We start from the raw sequence: 20,136 nt of genomic DNA, 5'->3' as shown, positions 1-20,136 counted from the left end.
TGTATAACTGCATAACTGAATTGAGATAGTTGTTTGCAAAGAGCATGGTATTCATTTGTGGTGTCTACCACGTCATTGCTATGGGCCACGGCAGAACTGAAGTTGTGTAGCTGATGTACCAGATTAGAGGTTTCTGTCTCCATTATGGGAGACAGCTTGATTAATTGCTGAATGGAAGTGATATCTGGAATTCAGCATAACCCAGACATGGCCTGTTGGAGGAAGGGTCTGTGGTGAAAAATACTAGTAATTTGGAAGTCATGCAGAGGTTAATACTCTAGCTACAATCCCACTACAGTCACCCAGCCATGTTAATTGGAGCTTTATGTTCTCTGTGGTTGTTTGATGTTTGCTGTGGCTGTTCCTTAGAATGGGTTAGTGGAAGGGGTTCGCCAATAGAGGAGAAAGTCTATAGACAAAATGGTAAAAGGATGTATATATCTGCTTTTGCTGAAATGATTGTTGACTACAGTGAAGGAAACTTGGGTACATTCAAGAGTTCCATTTGAATAAATAGCAGTTCCCCTAAGTAGGTATAATTGTCTGGTTAGATACAGCCAAGATATGCATGCCACATTTGATGTCCCTTTGAGTAGAAATCAATTTTCTCAGTGGATAACATACTTTGAGTACTTTGAGGTTCATTTGCTGGTACAATTTAAGAGGTCACACTTTGGGTGATGGCTTGAACAAAAAGATTTTCGCAAGGATGTAAGCTTTACCACTCATAGATAGAGGAGAACAGTTAAGGATCTGAGGCAGGTTCCAGGATAATATTACATTTTGCAAAATACACACAAATCTATATAGTAGAGGAAGGCAAGCTAACAAATTGACAAGGAGAGCTGAGTCAGAACGAGCAAAGCGTCTGGCTTGGCTGTGGGAGTGCTTGCTAAGCGCTGAAAACAGAAGGCATGTAAATCATGCAACAAACATCATTAAAAATATGATACAGAATCTTCAAACTGAGAAAGTGCATTTCTTTAAGATGCAGAAGCATTTCACCTTACATCAGATTACATTACTGCAGTGAAAGATATTTTTTTTAAGTGATAGTTTTTAAATATGAAGTTAGAGACATTCCTGCTCCCCCTCCCCACCCCGACCGCCTGCAGCCCTGGTGCCAATGCCATTAGATACGACGCAAGTCAGTTGTCATCAGTACTATATATGTGGCCTAAGTTCTTATTATTCATGGAGTAACATTATAGTTTATTAAATCAAACATAAGAGATGTTTCTACAGTGCAGAACCTGAGCTCACATATTTAAAGGAGCTCTTACACGTGATAATGAAGAAGAAAGAGGCTCAATGTAATAAAATATTTGCCTAAGATCACACTATCTACTCAAGCGAGGAAGCCAGAATTGATCCCAGGCTTTCTGGTTTCACATTGTGCATTTCAGATAATAGATGGCAATCTCTTTCTCTCCCTTTTAACATTGAATGTTTATGTTATATTACTTCTTAGTGCATGAGGGTATAAAGTCGGTGGCAGGCAGAAGCCACATGAAAGCTCGGCTCATCTTGGGCTCGAGAGTCCAAGTTGACTTGGAGCTGGTTCTTCCACGATGGACAGGATTAGATAGATAGATAGACAGACGGATATGAAGTTACACAATTTTGCCTTACCATTGTATTTGCCCAAGCAATTAGGTTCCCTCTCCATTTCACATTGGTTATGCTTCCTTCTCCTTCGTGCAAGACAGATGTTTTCCATCTGTTTAGCCAGGTCCTGTCATATAACAATAACTGTTGAGAAAAACAGAAGATGTATGTGGTTTAGTTATTGAATATGTCCTACATTGTATAGGTTTGTACCTAAATGGCAACTAACACCATTCATGTGGTCTACTTGGTTCACGGCAGAGACAGAAGCACAAAATGTAAGTCTTACACCAAAATAGCAACTGAGCTATCTGGAAGGAACCCCAGGGTGGCACACCCCCCTATCATTGTCCACTGTTCAATAAGAGGGACGTAAGTGGGAATGCATAAATCTATAAGCACCAAATCATATTTGAATTCAGTTTTTTCACAGCACTTAAAATCCATCCCCGCCTCCCAAATCAGAGTCCATCGCCTTGGCCAACCTCTGTACGAAACAGAATGACACTACAATGTACGTACTGGTAGCCAGGAAAGTATGGACATTTTAGGAGAGCTAAATAATCAAATAAATCAGCATTCGGAAATTTGATTACAATAATAAGTTCTGTTGAAAGAAACATTATACACCGAACTTTCAAAGAGATTGTCCAAATAATCCTAGGGAAATTAATGCTGTTGTCAAAGTGTTGCCAGTCTGTTGTGAAACAATGCTGTGACTTGGATATCCCGGAGAGTGAACTACTCTTGGACTGTTGTCACAAGATGCTGCTCCCATATTGTCCCTTTCAAAGCCTGCATACGCACCCCAGAAACTCCATGGCTCCCCGTTCAGTGAAACAGAACTTTCACACTGACACAACCTTCATGTACAACACTTTCTGTGGCAGCCTAGTAAGGGAGACAAAATTCCAATCTTCTGTGCCACAGATGTGCCCCCTAACATCAAGCTTACATTGTCTAACTTGTGATTGTAACTGTTTATGCCAAGTATATGTTATGTTATGTTATAAAGGGTTTTATAGCACGCTCAAATACTCAAGAGTGTCCTGGCGAAGATGCAGCATGAACACATGGAATGGGGTCTGCAGTGAGAAGGGAAAGCGCCAATGTAATGTAACTCGATAAAGGTGGACTGTGCAAGAAAGGCATGTCTTAGGGGGTCTCCAGGATGCTGTGATATTTAAAGATATCATCCCTTGCTTCTTTGTGTAATGAAGGCTACTCCATCCAATTTCAATACTCAAAGCCAGGATCCTTTCCTCCTAGTGCAAGGGGGATTAGACAAAAGACAGACACATTCTGATCTACAAGCCTTGTGTACTCCTTACTTCACTGCAATCCTAAGCGCTCCAAATGGAGCTTTACATTGTCCACGAAATTAACAACATCTAAATATTTGTGAAGAGCGTCCTATTCCTCGTTTACCAGTGCAGTGAACAGGGGCTTTCTTCTGCCAGGCAAAGTCCCTAAACTACTTACTACACATACAATGGTCTTCAAGGCGCCATCACTAACTCGCCAATAACACTGCAGCATTCCCGCGGGCCCTTGAGGGGTGATGCTGGTACCTTCGGAGCCACTTGAAGCTGGTCAGCCAGAACGCACCCGCCTAGTCCCGGTGGGTGGTGTGGATAGAATCACTGTCTAACAGCGGGGCCAGAAGAGCTAATCTAAAGCGAAAACCAGCGGCAACAGGCTCAGGAGACTAATTTCCACCTTTGAATTCGTGATTGAGCAGCTAGACAAAGACAACATGCCATCTTAACGCTTTCTTTTATAAATCAAGGCATTACTGGAAGTTCTGTACTGCGGTAATTATAAACTCGTTCCAAATATTGTGGAAGAAATATCGTCTGTAAGAATAACTACACAACACTTAGGTAGTTTGTTCTGCGATAGAAGCCACCTGGAGAGTTTAGTAAGTTTTAACCAAGAATTGTTAGAGTAAATGGGGTTTATAAAGAAAATAAGCAGGCCCTCCCAGAAAGTCTGGAAATGCCCATGGTGAGGCATTCTTGTATCGTTTAATAAGCAGTTTCCTTTTCTCGATAAAGAAGAAACTATTGGCAAAAAGCTCATGGTCATGGGCAGTTTAGACGGCCCATTTGTGCAACGTTGGTAGGAATGTTCCACTGGCATTACGGATCCGGTGGGGGAAACATCCTTTACAACGGAGTATGAACCACGCACTGTCTTTACCACGCATGCTATTTTTTGGTGTTTGCGCGTGCTTGCGCGTGTGTGTGTATAGATATATATTTAAGGGTTTAGGCATGCGTGGGAAATGCATGCGATGTAACTTCGTATAACTAAATCTCCAGAGGTAGAATGGACCAGAAAGCTGCTGCTGTAATCGGTGCTGGATGTGCTACCTTGGGATTACTTGGGTCGAGTCGAGCAGATTGCTGCTAACAAGTGGAAGTAGCCGGAGGCTCCATCTACCCGGAGAGGGGCCACTGGTCGCTCTTTCCCACTGTGAGGAAACTTCAGAGGCCCCCCAGGAAACGGATGAGATATTTTTGTAGGACCTTTATATATAGGGTGACCAACTGTCCATAAATTTCACAGACCATACGTAATTTGGACCTCACGTCCGTTGTCCGTGTGTATCCCTTTACGGACACCTTTTGTCCATGATTTTGGGCCTTGCAGGGAGCAGAGCTGTTCCCCTGTGCTAGGCCTCAGCTCCCTGATGGGACAGCCTAGCACTCATCCTGGAGCACAAGAGCAGCCCTACCCCGCCCATTGTCATTCTGTATGGCTGATTGTCACATGCGGAAGAACAATGGGCCAGCTTGGAATTTACAGCATGTGGAGGGCGTCCTCCTGCCATGGTCTAGGGCAGGGCATTCTGTTAGGGTCAGATGATAGAAATGTACAAATCAAATGTACAAAGTTAAAAAGAAGAGGTTATAGTTCTTACACAGTCTCATCATTTCAAAGCTGAAGCATTTTTATTATTATATAAAACGAAGCCATAGTTGCTGAATTTTTTTATTTTATGCAACTAACATTCATTGACAAAGCCAATAGTCATGGCTTGTTGTAGGTCTAATGTTACTGGATGCAATGATAGAAACAGCCAAATACCAGTCGGGCAGCACATTATGCTCAGCACATATTTTTAGCTGAGGTGTTATAAGCCAAATAAGGACAGAATGCCTTATAGGGACATCACGCCTTATAAGGACTGTAGCCTTATGGACTAAACCTTTCACCTAGTTCCATGCCGAGGGTGGGTTTTTCCCAATCGATATTGCTAAGACGTCATCCTTAGCACATATGAATAATTGATGAGTACACTCTCCAGGGGGCATACTTCACCTCTTCCATCAACGCACAAGGTTTAATCCCCAACGTCACCCTCATACTGAACAATGGGTAACACACGTACATAGACTGTATAAATACAGCACCTCTTGCTATCAGAAAGCAGGAGGGAACCGAGACTTTAAGACCGACACACTGACCAGAGACGCTGCAGCTCCGGCATGCCATCGCTCCAGCTGACAGTGGTCTGACGATCCCTTGTGGGGTGTCCAGCTCACGTCCAGGACGAAGTCCCACACTCTCACGATTCAGGTGTGGGGGTTCGACTCAATCCTAGTGGGATTCTTGGCTCATAGGCTCTTAGGCTTAGGCTTTGTAGCACCTACTCACATGCTAGGTACACTTAGGTACATCTAGTCAGGCATCTTAGGAGTATGCACTTTATTTTATAAATGCATTTCATATTCATGTATATGTTCGCGACTATTGCAAAATGGTAGAACAACACTATTCCTTTTTATTCACTGTACTGTTGGTTCTATATCTGCTACTGTGTTACAGTTGTAACAGCGCACTAATTCTACAAAAGAAGAACTACGGTACAATAAATTCTTATTGTAAAAACGCTCCACTGTTTCTTCTCTGTATCCCTCTGATAGCAAAACAAGCAAGCACGAGTGACTGGGTGAAAAGTAGAATATTGTTTCCACAAGTCTGAGGTTATTGTGCTCTGAGGTTGCCAAAAACTAGTCTCTCTGATAGCAGGAGATTCTAGTGACACTGCAAGCTAGCTAATGCAAACCATAGGCCAACATATGTGGCGGGGGTGCACAGAGTTAGTCTGCCACCAGACCCACAGTATATGTTATCCGTAAACAGCGTAGGTCCTGCATGACAGGGTACTATTAGGACTACACTACACTATGTACACCCTCCCCATCCCATCCCTTGCTTTAGGAACTAAAGCGAGGGTGAAGTTCTTGATGGGCCTCTTCTGTCTACAACTGGATGGGTGGGTGGATGGGTGAAGGGTAGTTGGAAGGATGAGTGGCTAAGTGAAAGAGGAATGGAGATAAAAAGGGAGGATGAATGGGTGAGGGAAAGCATGAATTAATGATTGACAGAATGGATAGGCAAATGGGTGCATGGATGAGTGAAAAGAAGAATGTAAAGATGGATGAGTGAAAGAATGCATACATGAGTGAAAGGGATGGTGGAGAGCAGGATGGATGGATGAGTGAAAGGGTGAATGGGTGGACGGATGAGTGATTGAGTGGATGGATGAGTAAGTGAAAGGATGGCTGGATTGGTGAAAGGGTAAATGATTGGCTGGCTGAGTGAATGGATGGGTGGTAGAGTGGATGGATGAGTGAAGGAATGGCTTGGGTGAAAGGGTAAATGGTTGGATGTATGAGTGAACGGATGGATGGATGGATGGGTGGAAGATTGGATGGCTGAGTGAAAGGATGGATTGGGTGAAAGGGTGGATGGATGAATGATGGATGGATGAGTGAAAAGGTGGACGAAGGGATGAATGAGTGAAATTATGGATGGAAGGATAGATGATGGATAGGTTTGCAAATGGTTAAACAGGATTGGATATGGATGGGCACACAGATAGAAGGACAGAATGAATGGTGAAAGACTGAATGATGGATGAAAGAATTAATAGATGACAGACTGTAAATTTGAAATGGTGGATATCAGGGGTTTGATAGAAGGATGAATGGCTAGATCCTTGGACAAGAGAGCTCTTCTGCGGAGGGTTGTGATGTCTTACTTTGCTTTCTTGGCGCCATAAGAGCTTTAGTTCAAAGTGGGATGTATTTAAATTGTCTGGCTACTCCCTTGCCTATGTGCTATTATTCTGTATTTCATGTGTGCTTATGTGTGGGATCTATACTTAATGCACATGACATTTTGAGTGACACCCAACTGCTACTTGAATGTTACACTAGTAATTGTAAATGTCTGCATGCTTTGTTTTAGGTGTAAGGTTTTAGGAAGAGCCCCATAGTGCCATGAGCTGTGCTTGAGATGTATATTGTGTTTGTAGCAATAGGCAAGGCATCAAAAATAAGCTATGCAATAGTGTATCGACAGTGCATTCTTTATGAAAGCTGCAGAGTAAAGCATCTTTGTGACTTCCATCAGCTTGTGCAACTCTCTACGAAGCCCCCATGAGCAAAGTCAGATCCCATATTTTAAGTTCCACTTGCTGAAACACCCATAATGCGTTCCCTTTAGTGGGTTCATCAGATCAATCGTCCCTTTAGTTCACCTATGCGTGTCGCTTTACATTTCACAATGGCACTCAGATATGAGATGCTTGTAACAAAGTCTATCCGAGCAGATCTTCCTGACCACTTCTCTCACCAAAAATGCCTGCTCAGGACCATGAGCTCTAAACAAAATATCAGACTTGACAACCCAGTGCAGTAACCATATAAATAGATGAGGCCCGTACCGCTCCCTCAAAATGTGCATGTGTCCCACCTTCTGAGGAGCCTTCACTGGCTCCCTGTAAGGAAAAGAATAATCTTTAAAACTTTGCTCGTCACACAGAAAGCCCTGTACGGGGAAGGACCAAGTTACCTTAAACGTAGGATTTCTTTCTACACCCCACGCAGAAGGCTTCGCTCCTCCAATCTGCTGCTGGCCAATGTCCCCCCATTTTAAAAAGTCTAGGTCAGAAGGTAAGGCTCTCTCCTTCCTTGGACCCTTCCACTGGAACACAATGCCCCTCCATCTGAGAGGCATTGAATCCACATCCTTGTTCCGGCAAACAACTGAAAACCTGTTTTTTCTCCTGCCCCTAAGCCTTCTTCCATACTGCTACCTCTCAGCTTTAGCGCCAGGACACTCTTTGGAGTAGCAGTGTGCTCTACAAGTATCCCCACATAGACATAGATTATTATCATATGAAATACCACAAAAAGACCTGCACAGTTGCTCAAAGCTGCACGCATACCGAAAAAACGTGAAGTGCAAGAGTGTCTCAAACCAGGCGCGCAACACCAATTGGACTCACAGGGTTTCAGCCCCCTACCCCCCCCCCCCCCCCCCCGTCGTGTGTGGCAGCCCGGGATGAGACAGCTTCCCGGCGCACACACAGCCGCACCCGAGCACTTCACAGGTCTTTAAAAGACCATTTGCATGTTAATGAGGCCTCTCTGTTGTTTCACCCCTTCTACGAGCCCCTGCAGCTCCACTCTGCCTATGGCTTAAAAGATTCAGCCCCCCCCGAAATTCTTTCTTAGCCCCCCCCCCCCCCCCCCCCCGAAATGTGGCTTTAGTTGCGCCTCTGTCTCTAACTAATATAAAACATTTTTACTTGTACTCAAGTGGCTGTCTATTTATTTACTTTTATACTTTTGGGCAACTTCCTCTGATGTGTCTGTAAGAGTTACCTTTTGCCCCGACGTTTGTCCTGAATTTTGACCTTCTGTCCTGAATATTTGTGCAGAATGTTTACACTTACCGTCCTGAAATTGCACCCATGCCAGTTGGTCACCCTATTCATATACCATGGTTCTGAGGTGGCCTTCTGGGCGGGAAACGGACGTTTCATAAGTAGATTGTATCTTCTCTGCTTTGTACTGATCGGAAAGGGTCGCTGTACACCCCACAAAAAGTATGGTCGGGTCTGTTTATAGGTGCACAAAGACATGCCGTGGTATCATTCACGGGCATACCTAACAAAAGTGCAGCAGGTGCAGTGACACCGAGGCCTATGGGTCTGAGGTGTCCGTGCACTCCAACTATGTATGTATTTTAGTATCTCCCAGGGGGTGGGGTCGAGGGCCAGGGGCATTCTGCTGACTTGCATTAGAAACCATGGCATTCTTGCAATGCTACTGGTATTACGTACCAAACAACGTACACTGACAAAGGCAGCTACACTGACAAAGGCAGCTGTTTAGTGGTCATTCAGTGTAGCGATGAGGAGAGTACAGATACGTGTTTGTTTTCCCATTAAGTACTTCAACAAATAAATGTAGGTACCGAAATTCACATTTTAATATGTGCATATACGGATTCTAAAATCTGCAGCATGGCCACATGGTGGCTCCAAAGACCATATATTACTACCACAGCTCTCGAAAACTCAATGAACGCAAACTTTAGGAACCAGTTACTCCGAAAAGATGCGGAAGAAGTGATCTTCTCCTGACGCCCCTCGCTCCTGGAGCGCCCACTGGGCCCATGAATTCACCTCGACTCGACATTCTTAAGTCGTTGACAACGTGCAACGACAACAGATATCAACGCGAACGCGGCAGTGTATAACCAGGGCCGGAGAGTGAACTGGACGCTTGATACCAGTGCGAAGACGCTTAAAACAATTAGAGGAATCTTTGAAACCTTATTTAATCCAGATACTATACTTTAGATGAAGAGCCTCATGCAGATATGTAAATGTGACAATGACGGTCTCGGACTCCTTCATTGACTACCGACTTTGATTTAATTCACTTAGCTATTGTTTAAGATTATCACTGAGGGAGAGATTCACTTGTAATGATTTTAGTGCTCGTTGCTTACAAAAATGAAGCGGCGTGCATAGGTGTAAGATTTGTTGATCTTTTTCACTGTTTATGAGTTATTGCTGTAAATTTAAGTCTGCTCCACATTACCACGTGGATCAGTGCTCCTAAACAGACACCCCCTTTCCAGTAGAGGCCCGTACAGGTCAAGAGCGGTGGGGCCGGGTTGGGGGGGAATCCGACAGACGAAAATGAGGAAAAATGATTTATTTATTCAATTTTCCCTCTTGCTCGTCTGTCGAATTCCTTCCCGCCCACCCCCACCCGCTTTTACCTGCACGGGCCGCTACTGCCCCTTTCTTGGGAACGGTTTGGTCTGTATCGTTAACGTGTTTTCTTTTCATTTGGTCTTCAAACTTTTTAGTGCTTCACCTCCCAAGTGGAAAAAAAAATCATCCGGCCCCCTCAGAATTGTTCACAATTATTCTATTAAATTGGCAATGTTTAAATTTAGACCTATTTAAACATTGCATTGAAGTTTTGTTACTGTTTTAAAAATGCAATCAAATACATGATTCTTAAACATACTATTGCGGCCAGTCAGCCCTTACTAACGTGGAAAAGTATCCACAGTGTGATTATTAGACATGGGGGAGGGGGTCATGAAGAATATTTAGAGTCTCTTCCCTTTAGACACATACTCCCAGCTAGGATATAAATAACAAAATAAATTAGTGTTGGCCCATTACAAAGCGGCTAATTTTTCCAGCTTAAAACAAAGCATTGTTATCAGAATAATGAGTCTTTTGGCCAGAGCCTGGTGCCACCCCAGGATCCCCTGAAGCCCCCCCCCCTCCCCCGCCCACCACATCCCCTAGATTGAAGACTCCTGCATGAAGCTGTAGTGTCAATCATCAGTAGCGCTAGAGGGTAGCGCCCTGCCAAGCAGCAACCTGTGAGCTACTGCGCATTCGCTATAGTGTCCCAGTCGAAACGCCTGAGAAACTCGTCTACAGCAGACACAATGGTAAACAGTTCTGAGGCAACATCACAAAATGGTCTATGAGCTGAAACGTGCTTGGCTGGTTATTTGAGGCTTCTCGTGACAAAACATCTGTATGTTTTTTTTCTATTTTACTCCCCTCCCTCTTCCTTTTAGGTGTGGCGCTCCATTCCAGATCAATGGTGGGCTGTGATCCTTAGGCCAAAATGAAAAACCTTCTTGAGAGAGAGGACTTGTACATTGTGTCAGAGAAAGGGTGCAGGGCAATACAATGCAAGCCTAATTTACACCTACAAACAAGGTAGTACATGTTGTAACAGTCGCAAACATCTATTGCAGCAGTTTTTCAATCCTTACCAGCATTCCTAACTGGTGCCGAATTATTCTGATGTAAGCAATGCACAGGGGCGAGGACGGGCACCAATAAGAGCAGCTTCTTTCTAGAACATGTCTAAGAAGGGTCACAAGCACGTCAAGCGTCCTTTAGCAATAGGAACTCATAATACAACCAAAAACAAGAAGAAAACACACCATATTTCTAACCCCGTGGACTCATTATCTGTGGAGAGCATACATCATCCACACGGGAAACATCCTTTACCACGAAGGCTTTACAACGCGGTACGTTTACTACGGTACACTTACCACGTAAACGTCTTCACCACGCGTTCTCCTTCAACGATCGTCTTTACCACACAAGTATCTTCATCCATCTTCATCGTCTTCTACGTTCCTACGTCCTGCGTGTACGTCATTTGAGTAGTCCATGTTTGAGTTTTACAATCGTCTTAGGTGTGTTTTCACGCTTGTTTCAGTGGTTGGTGGAAGTAAAGGCTGCTGGTGCAAGGCGTGCAAGTGAATATTGAATATAAATAAAATTTTAAAAAATCCATGCAGAAAAAAAAGGGGGGTCCCCCCCCCCCAAAAAAAGAAAATGTAAAAACGAAGGGAAGTGGTAACATATTGAATGCGTGGTAGAATGCTCCGAAGTGAAAAGCTGCGTGGTAATGCCACTTGCGATGTAAAATTTGCATGGTAATGCCATGCGTGCTACTTGATTGCGATGTAAAATCATATATTCAATCCACACACGCAGACGTCTGGTTAGGACTTCAGTCACCACTCTACTCTACGCGCACTCAATGGACTCTCTGTAAGTAAAGAACAAGCCTTCAGCTGAGCCCATTCTTAAGTGTAAATGACGCAGTCCATCATCTGCGTGTCTATTTCCATACCCGCGTGAATTCGGTCTTTTAGTACGCTCCTAACAGGGGCGTCGCTGCCAGTGCCGCAGCACGTGGAACGGCATTATAGCCCAGAGGTCTCAGGGGCCCACAGGGACCTGGTTATTGTGTATTTCACAGCTCAAACAGCTGGGGCATTTCTTACTTGCAGTAGGGCCCATGACACACTGTCTACGCCACTGTCTTCGAAGTCTCTAAGCACTCATGCTCAGTTGCTGCTGAATGTTTACCAGCAGTAAACCACGAAAGATACCCACAGCTCTGTAATGTTGCCAGGTGGACCCTTCCACTGTCGTGGGGGTCCCTGGCCAAAGTGAAAGCATGCCCCCCTGCGAACGTGCCTCCCGTGGACGTGCCTGACGTTCAGGGAGGAGACACGTGGTGTTAAGTAATAAAGAGCCCGGAGCACCGGGCGTGGCAAGCAGTGTTCTAGCCACCAGTTGAAGACACATGTGTTGTGGCCCCCTTTGATTTCTAGGCCCATGGCCCCAACACTACACTGGCGACGAGGTGGTCTCGCCACCCCATCGCATGCATCGCCTCGCTGCGCTCTTGCCCAATGAGCGACTTTGATTTCCTCACCTCGTGAGGAGTTGTGCCCCCAGCGTGGCCCCCAGCTGCCCCCGGACCGCCTACCTGGTGCCCAGCCGTGCTGCGCCCGTCCTTCGCCTAGCCGGGCCCTCCGCTGCCCCCCCTCGGCCTCCAACGCCTGCCGCCTGGCTGCCCGAGACGCTTCTGAACACGCGGAGCCTGCACACGCGGAACACCGGTCCCGCCTGCCGTTCCTCACGCATCTCGCATGCACCGGGTATCCAGCCTTGCCGTTTCTCACGCATCTCGCGTGAGACGCGTTTTTGACCGTTCTGCAGCCTGGAATTGCCCCTCCTGCCTCCCAGGACGCCCCTGGATGCCGGGAAGGCCCCAGGAGGTCAGTATACGACGCCCGGAAAACGAGTGAGCCGGCCCCGAGGGGATGAAGGTGAGCCTACCCCCGCTGCTGCGCCCGCCCACGACAACCATGGCCAATGTGCCCCCCCCTGGAGCCGTTTGCAGTCACTGGCACACCCCCGTCGCAGGCGGCACGGTGGAGGAAGTGGGTGGAACGACTCGAGAACTACTTTGTGGCGGCGGAAATCGCGGCAGAGCGACGGCGCGCCATGCTGCTACACTTAGGAGGTGAAGCAATCCACGACATATCGAAGGACGTGACGAAGGCTGGCCCACCCAGGACGTATGCCACGCTGCGCGACGCTATCACTGGATACTTTGAGCCATTTGCGAGTGCCGACTATGAGCGATTCCTACTGCGACAAGCCCGCCAACTCCCGGAGGAGTCAGTGGACGTCTTTCATGCCAGACTAAAGAAGCTAGCCAGCACGTGCACACTCCCCGACGTGGACGACGAAATCCGCGCCCAATTCATACAAGGTTGCGCGTCATCAAAGTTGCGCGAGAGGGTGTTAGAAACGGACAACATGCCCATGCGGGACATCCTCGCGCTCGGGCGGTCAAAGGAGTTGTCTAAAGCACGTGCCGCCCACATGGAGCCAAAGCCGACAGTCGCAATCAAGACAGAGCCGGTGTGCGCCCTCAAGACCGACGCCGGCGAGAACAACTCAAAGCAGCCTCGGCGGAGGAACCCAAGACCGGCGCAAGCCCCCCCCGGCCGCGCGTGCGCGTGGTGCGGAGGAGCGACGCCCCACAGAGGAGCGTGCCCAGCACACGGCAAAGTATGCAGCGCATGCGGAAAGGCCAACCACTTTGCGAGTGTATGTCTGTCGGCACCCCGGAAGAAACAGAGTGGCCCGCCCAGGAGGGTAAGGCAGGTAGAGCCGCTACCTAGCACATCCACCAGCAGCGAAATGAATGACGATGAAGCAGACGTGGCCTCTGTCCATGTCGTGAGAGTTCTACACACCCTTGCGACCTCTCCATCCACGGAACCCATGTGCACAGTCAACGTACAGGACCAAGCCGTGGCGGCCCTGATTGACACAGGCGCATCAATCAACCTGATGGCTGCCAGCGTATACCGGACGTTAGAGAATGCCCCGGCGCTCCATCCCACGAGGGTACAAGTGTACGCCTACGGCACCAGTCGCCCACTCCGCCTGTGCGGGATGTTCCGGACGGACCTGTCCCACGACACCACTCGATTACAAACCAAGATCTATGTGTCGCAAGAGGGATCAGGATTCCGGCTTGGTTGTCGAACAGCCCAAGACCTCGGTTTGATCCATTTCGCACTCACCGTCCAAGCCAGCAGCCTCGACCACCTAGTTCGGAACCACACATCTCTATTCGAAGGGATAGGCTGCCTGAAAGGATCTGCTATTCACCTCCACATAGACAAGTCGGTCGCCCCGGTGGCCCTCCGGCACCGACGCATTGCATTCCACCTGCGACCCAAGGTGGAAGCAGAACTGAGAGTACTTGAGCGGGCTGGCATCATCGAGAGGGTAAGCGGGCCCACCCCGTGGGTGTCACCCATCGTGGTGGCAAAGAAACCGAAGCAGCCGGACGCGGTGCGAATATGCGTGGACATGCGCATCCCCAACCTCGCTATCAAGCGCGAACGCCACCTGACGCCAACGATTGATGAAATAGTCGGAGAGCTGTCCGGCTCAAAGTGGTTCTCCAAGATGGACTTGAGGTCAGGATACCACCAGATTCCCCTGCACCCGGATTCGCGTCCAATCACCACCTTCTCAATGCATGCGGGCCTCTGGCGCTACACCCGGCTCAACTTTGGAATCTCGAGTGCCGCGGAGGTGTTCCAAAACATCATCCAGAATGTACTACAGGGACTCGAGGGAGTTCTGAATGTCAGTGATGACATTTTGGTTCACGCACCGACTTTGGACGAGCACATCCAACGCCTCCAGGCCGTGTTCACCCGACTGCAAGAGCAAGGGCTGACCCTCCACCGAGAAAAATGCGACTTCCTACGCAAGGACATCAGTTTCTTCGGCTACCGGTTCTCAGACCACGGAATTGGGCCGGACCCAGAAAAGGTCAAGGACATCCACGCTGCTCCAGCCCCCACGTCGGTGACCGCGGTCCGCAGTTTCCTGGGGATGGTCACCTACTGCGGGAGGTTCATCAAGGACCTGTCCGACCTCACCGGCCCCCTCCGGGACCTCACCAAGGCGGCCGCCACCTGGGAGTGGGGCCCGGCACAGCAGGAGGCGTTTCAGAAGACCAAGGCGGCGCTCTCGGCCGACACCACCCTGGCCTACTTTGACCCCCGTAATGAGTCGCAACTCGTGGTGGATGCCAGCCCGACAGGCCTAGGGGCCGTGCTAACCCAACGACAAGCATGCGGGGAATGGGCCCCCATTGCATACGCGAGCAGGACCCTCACGCCAACGGAGCAGCGGTACTCGCAAATTGAACGCGAGGCCATCGCCATCCTATGGGGGTGCCGGCATTTCCACATCTACCTGTATGGGCACCCCTTTGTGGTCATCACGGACCACAAACCTCTAGTCCCGCTGTTCCAGGGTTCCTCCACTCGCCCCCCTCCGCGCATCGAGAAATGGGTGCTCCAACTCCAGGAATTCCAGTTCACGGTGGAGTATCGACCAGGCACCCGGAACCCTGCTGACTTTGTCGAGGCACGCACGTCCTGCCACGGACTCAGAGGCTGCTGAAGCCGCGGCCACGGAGGAATTTGTCAGGATGATCGTGGAAAGGTCACGGCCACTACCAATCTTGTTGGAGGAAGTGGCGCGAGCCACCAAAGATGATGACTGTCTCCAGATCGCCATCCAAGCCGTCACGTCAGGCAACTGGAAAGACCTCCAAAGCCCAGCGTTGTTCCGCACATCGGATGCCCAAGCAACCCTTAAATTAAAGCCCTACATCAAGTCCGGAACGAACTGTCCGTATCCCCGGAAGGATGCCTCCTGAGAGGGACCCGTCTGGTACTACCTAGCTGCCTCACCCAACAGGCAGCCCTTCTGGCGCACGGCGCGCACCAAGGCATCGTGAAATCGAAGAACCGCCTCCGGAGCAAGCTCTGGTTGCCGGCCTCGACAGGGTGGTGGAGACAATCGTCCAGCGGTGTCCCGTGTGCCTAGCGACCAGCCTACCCAACCCTCCAGCACCTATAATCACTGAGGAAGGCCCAACAGCTCCATGGGAGCGAGCCAGCGCAGACTTCGGCAGTCTCCCCGGAGGGAAGTAAATGCTGGTAGTGGTGGACGATTTCTCGCGATACCCCGAGGTGGAGCTCCTGTCCTCGACAGCCGCTGCGGAAGTGGTTCCCAAGTTGGAAAAGATACTTGCCACCCACGGCCTCATCGGGGAGCTGCGCACGGACAATGGGCCTCCGTTCAATGGCACCGAGCTGGCAGAGTACCTGCAGTCACACAGCATCAAACACCGACGCATAACCCCAAGGTGGCCGCAAGCTAATGGAGAAGTCGAGAGACTAATGAGGACTTTAAACAAGACAATTCAAATCGCACTGGCAGACGGCCAGAGCATAGAACTAGCCCTCTATCAATTTCTACGGGAGTACAGAGTGACGCCCCACTGCACCACGGGGATTTCTCCGAGCCGCCTCTGTTTTGGCAGAACGGTCACCGACACTATTCCACACCATCCCCGGTGGGCGTCAGCACCAACCCCGCCCAACCGGTCTATGGAACAAAGGACAAAAACTAATTACGAAGCATCACGGAGAAGGAGAGCGGCCGACAGCACCATCCAAGTGGGTGACCGGGTGCTGGTGAAAGACCGCCACCCCGGGGAAAAGTTCCGACTGCCCTTCGAGCTGGACCCTTGGACAGTCACGCGAGTCAGCGGAACCCTGGTCACGGCGGCCAGGAATGGTGAAGAGGTCACAAGAAACGTATCGTTCTTCAAGAAGGTCCCAGATGGTGGAGAGGAAGAGTATCCCGAGCAGGAAGATGACTGGCCAATGGCGCACCCGAGCCCCAGGAGTGCCACGGAACAAGAACCAGCGGCAGCAGGAGTGACTCCCCGCAGCGCCGAAGAAGAGGTGAGCGCCCCGACCGCCTCAGCCCAAGGAGGTCAGGAGTCGCAAGAGACACAGAACCGCCCCCACGGAGCAGGCGCAGACTGTTCGGAGGACATGCGTCTCACCCCTCCCGAAGGGCGCAGCCAGAGCAGGTACCACCTATGCCCATGCCCGCAGCCATCCCAGAGATACCGAGACTTTGTGGCCCGCTGTCATCTCCCGAAGCCGAAGTGAGCTGCGCCAAGACCAAGTAAGACTGTTCTTTGTTGATGTTGTGTCTGGAAACCTGCAGAGACTGTGCTAGAGACTCTAAAAGAAATGTGTGGCCATGGTCGCTATGTTTATTGTTGTTTTCAAGTTTTTCTATTTGTGGGTAAAGGAGGAATGGAATGTTGCCAGGTGGACCCTTCCACTGTCGTGGGGGTCCCTGGCCAAAGTGAAAGCATGCCCCCCTGCGAACGTGTCTCCCGTGGACGTGCCTGACGTCCAGGGAGGAGACACGTGGTGTTAAGTAATAAAGAGCCCGGAGCACCGGGCGTGGCAAGCAGTGTTCTAGCCACCAGTTGAAGACACATGTGTTGTGGCCCCCTTTGATTTCTAGGCCCACGGCCCCAACACTACAAGCTCTTCCACCATCTCCGGTCCCAGGCTGTTGACGTTTTTCTGTAGGTCTATGGGAGATTAGGCAACCAACAGCCTTCTTTGGAGCACAACAAGAAACAGATTTCAGTGAGCGAAAGTCCACAACCCATTTTAATTTCCTAATCTTTCACCGCTTTTCATTTTGTTGTTCATTTTTCCTGTTTGATATTTCAAGGTGAGCAGGTGGCCTGACGTTGACATGCAGTAACGAACGTTTTAGTCAGACGGGCTCAAATTCACCTGGTTTCGCAGAATCTATATTCGGTGTCTGTGATACTTCACACTGACCAGCAGAGGCCGCTATAATACAAGAATCTGCAGCATTCCACCCTATGGCACAGTAATTGGAGACGCTTTCACATTATAGACCAAGTCAATAGGGTCCGCTCGTGAGTAATGTGTATTTGAAATTCGACCAACACGAATCACCTCCTCTTTACCATTTCGAGAAGCCGAAAGCGCGCAGGGAACAGCTTGCGGAAGCGACGGATGGCCTGTGATTTTAGAACAAGGTGGGACTGTTGTAGTGTTGTGATGTCGATACATGTGCGGCCAGAGTTTAATTCGTAAAAATAAACAAACAAACAGACAAGCAAGCGCTGGTGCCCAAAGTATTAATCATTCCACTGCCGGAATTGCGAAATCAAGGATGCCAAAGCTGCCACCTACCTAAGTCTTAATTCCAGAAGTAGAGGGGTCTGGCAGCGCTGCCAAATGTTGCCAACATTGCTAACTTTATTAATCAAACTACTTACTGTATTCCCCACAACACCAATCCGAAACAATGACCAGTTCCCAGACTAACTCCTGAGAAGTAATATGCAGATGATATAGCATTGTAGCTCGAGGCAGGTCAAGAAGTCACTGCCAGTGTATTTGAGATTATGCAGACATCAACACGGTTTAGGGGCTATATAGCAAACTTTACAAAAAGTCAGAAATAATGTCTTCAGTACCACAATGGCAATACGCCCATCTCATCTTGAACTGAGATGCCTCCCACAGCTAAAAATATATCTCGGAATTAAGTTCTTATTTGATCTTTTTTCCTTAAACTACCGCAAACTTGTTTCTTTTTTCTTGTTCTATAATTTTCTAGATTTTAATAAGAAAACTCATATAAACAGACCAATATTGCAGAGGCTTTGTGATGCAAACAGAGGCAGAAAAACCGAAGAGACTATACAATATAGGTTTGGAAATATACATGCACGAGGAGGCTTGGTAGGAAACAACCAACTTCCAGGCAAGATACGGAAATGTGCATATGGAGATATATGAAGTCACTGGAACCATAATGAAGTAGAACTTTATGAGGTTGGAGGGGCTAATGTAGCGTGTAACTGTGTCATCTAAACACGGGAGTTTGAGAGCTTATTGGCCAAGAGTAGCCCAGAGCCACACAGATAAGGGACAGTGAAAGAGGAAAGGAAGGAGACGGGGGGAGGGGTAGTAAGTGGGAACTCGGCGTGAGAACATGTCTACATTCTGAAGATTGATATTGGTAGGTCTGTGGGGTTGGTCTTTTCAGACTCCATAAATATGTCAAGGGATTTCCAGACTCCATTAACCATTTGACGGTTGGACTGATGAGTAGAATGAGAGCCATGGGCTCATCTAAAAGAAAGTAGTCCAGGTCCACCATGTGTGGAAGGAAAGATGGTTAAAGGATTTACATTCAGACAGGATTACTTGTACAGCATTCGCCAACAGAAGGTCAAGTAGAGCCATGTCCATGGCTTTAAGGTTCAAGCTAGTCTTCAAAGCCCAGGGACCCAGCACCACCATTGGAAAATCTAAAATGGGAGCATTAAAAATAGCAGAGAGATAAATTTGTACTGGAGCCCAATAGTGAGCAAGAAGGGTACAATGAAAGAACATGTGCTGATTAGTGCCAGACTCTTGGTCACATTTCCAACAGGCGTCCTTCTTCCACAGATTTAGTTTATGTAACCTAGCTGGGGTCCAATGTAGTAGGTTAATTGTAAAGAATTTTGACTGGAGGAGAGAAGGGGTTGTTTTATTGCACAGCGATAGTTTGCTAATGTTTTGTCAATTTTCCTCTGAGATATGTTCAAGAACAGAATAAAAGTGGCTAGCCTATTTGGCAATTAGAATTGTAGGCTGTGTTTGGGGATGATTCACCATGGTTTTGTAGATTTTGGAGGCAATGTGACCTAATTGCAGCCATGTAGCTAGACGATCCAACAGTGACGGTTGCATAACATGTTTGAACTTGGACATCTTTACTTTGAATTTTCAGGAAAGAATAGAAGTACAAGTAAGGAAGGTTATATAGTTGTACCAAGTGTGAGAAGAGCAGAAGAAAGTTATTATCATCGTAAAGATCGTTAACTTGATTATTACCCATGGCGGAGTATAAGTGAGGGATATTCCTTGCCACATTGGCATATGTTTATAGTTGTACCAAAGTGAGGCTAGTGTAGAATTATGAATGGAGTCTGGCATATGTTTATTTAATAGATTTAGTGCAGCCCTGGTATCTGTCAAAATATTCTGAGATTGCGGACCTTGAATTTTGGTAGTGTGATTTGGAGGATAGGAGAAAGTGAGAGCAAACAGCACGTTCAATCTCCACCCACCATGGGGGGTTTTGGGGATTTGGCACAAGCCAGAACGCTCCCCACACTGCGAGAAATGCTGACTGATAAAGGCTCCAATTTGGGAGATTTTATCCCGCAAGAGGAAAACATTTGCATGATTTATATGAGATACTCCCTCTTTTGTCGCTCCCAAAGAATTTAGAGGTTAATCTGACGATTGCCTGAAAAAAGGAGGGAGATAGTTTCATCGGTAGAATAGCGGACACAAAATTCTCGACTGGGGTTATCATCATCTTAAGTGTCTGGAGCCTACCCCACCATGTAATAT

The 20,136-nt window shown here is 48.0% G+C and overlaps 1 protein-coding gene across 1 annotated transcript in view; it reads right to left on the bottom strand.

The window, feature by feature from the left end:
• Positions 1 to 20,136, bottom strand: part of VPS41 (VPS41 subunit of HOPS complex) — an 828,363-nt gene that overhangs the window by 384,443 nt on the left and 423,784 nt on the right. Inside the window, exon 8 of the mRNA XM_085607440.1 lies at positions 1,633 to 1,752. Coding sequence (XP_085463566.1) covers positions 1,633 to 1,752 — 120 coding nt within the window. The remainder of the gene's footprint in view (positions 1 to 1,632; positions 1,753 to 20,136) is intronic.

Source organism: Triturus cristatus, chromosome 5_2, assembly GCF_964204655.1.
Source record: "Triturus cristatus chromosome 5_2, aTriCri1.1, whole genome shotgun sequence".
NCBI lineage: Eukaryota > Metazoa > Chordata > Amphibia > Caudata > Salamandridae > Triturus > Triturus cristatus.
Note: the sequence above shows the minus strand (reverse complement) of the source record. Positions and strands in the feature narration are given on the sequence as shown.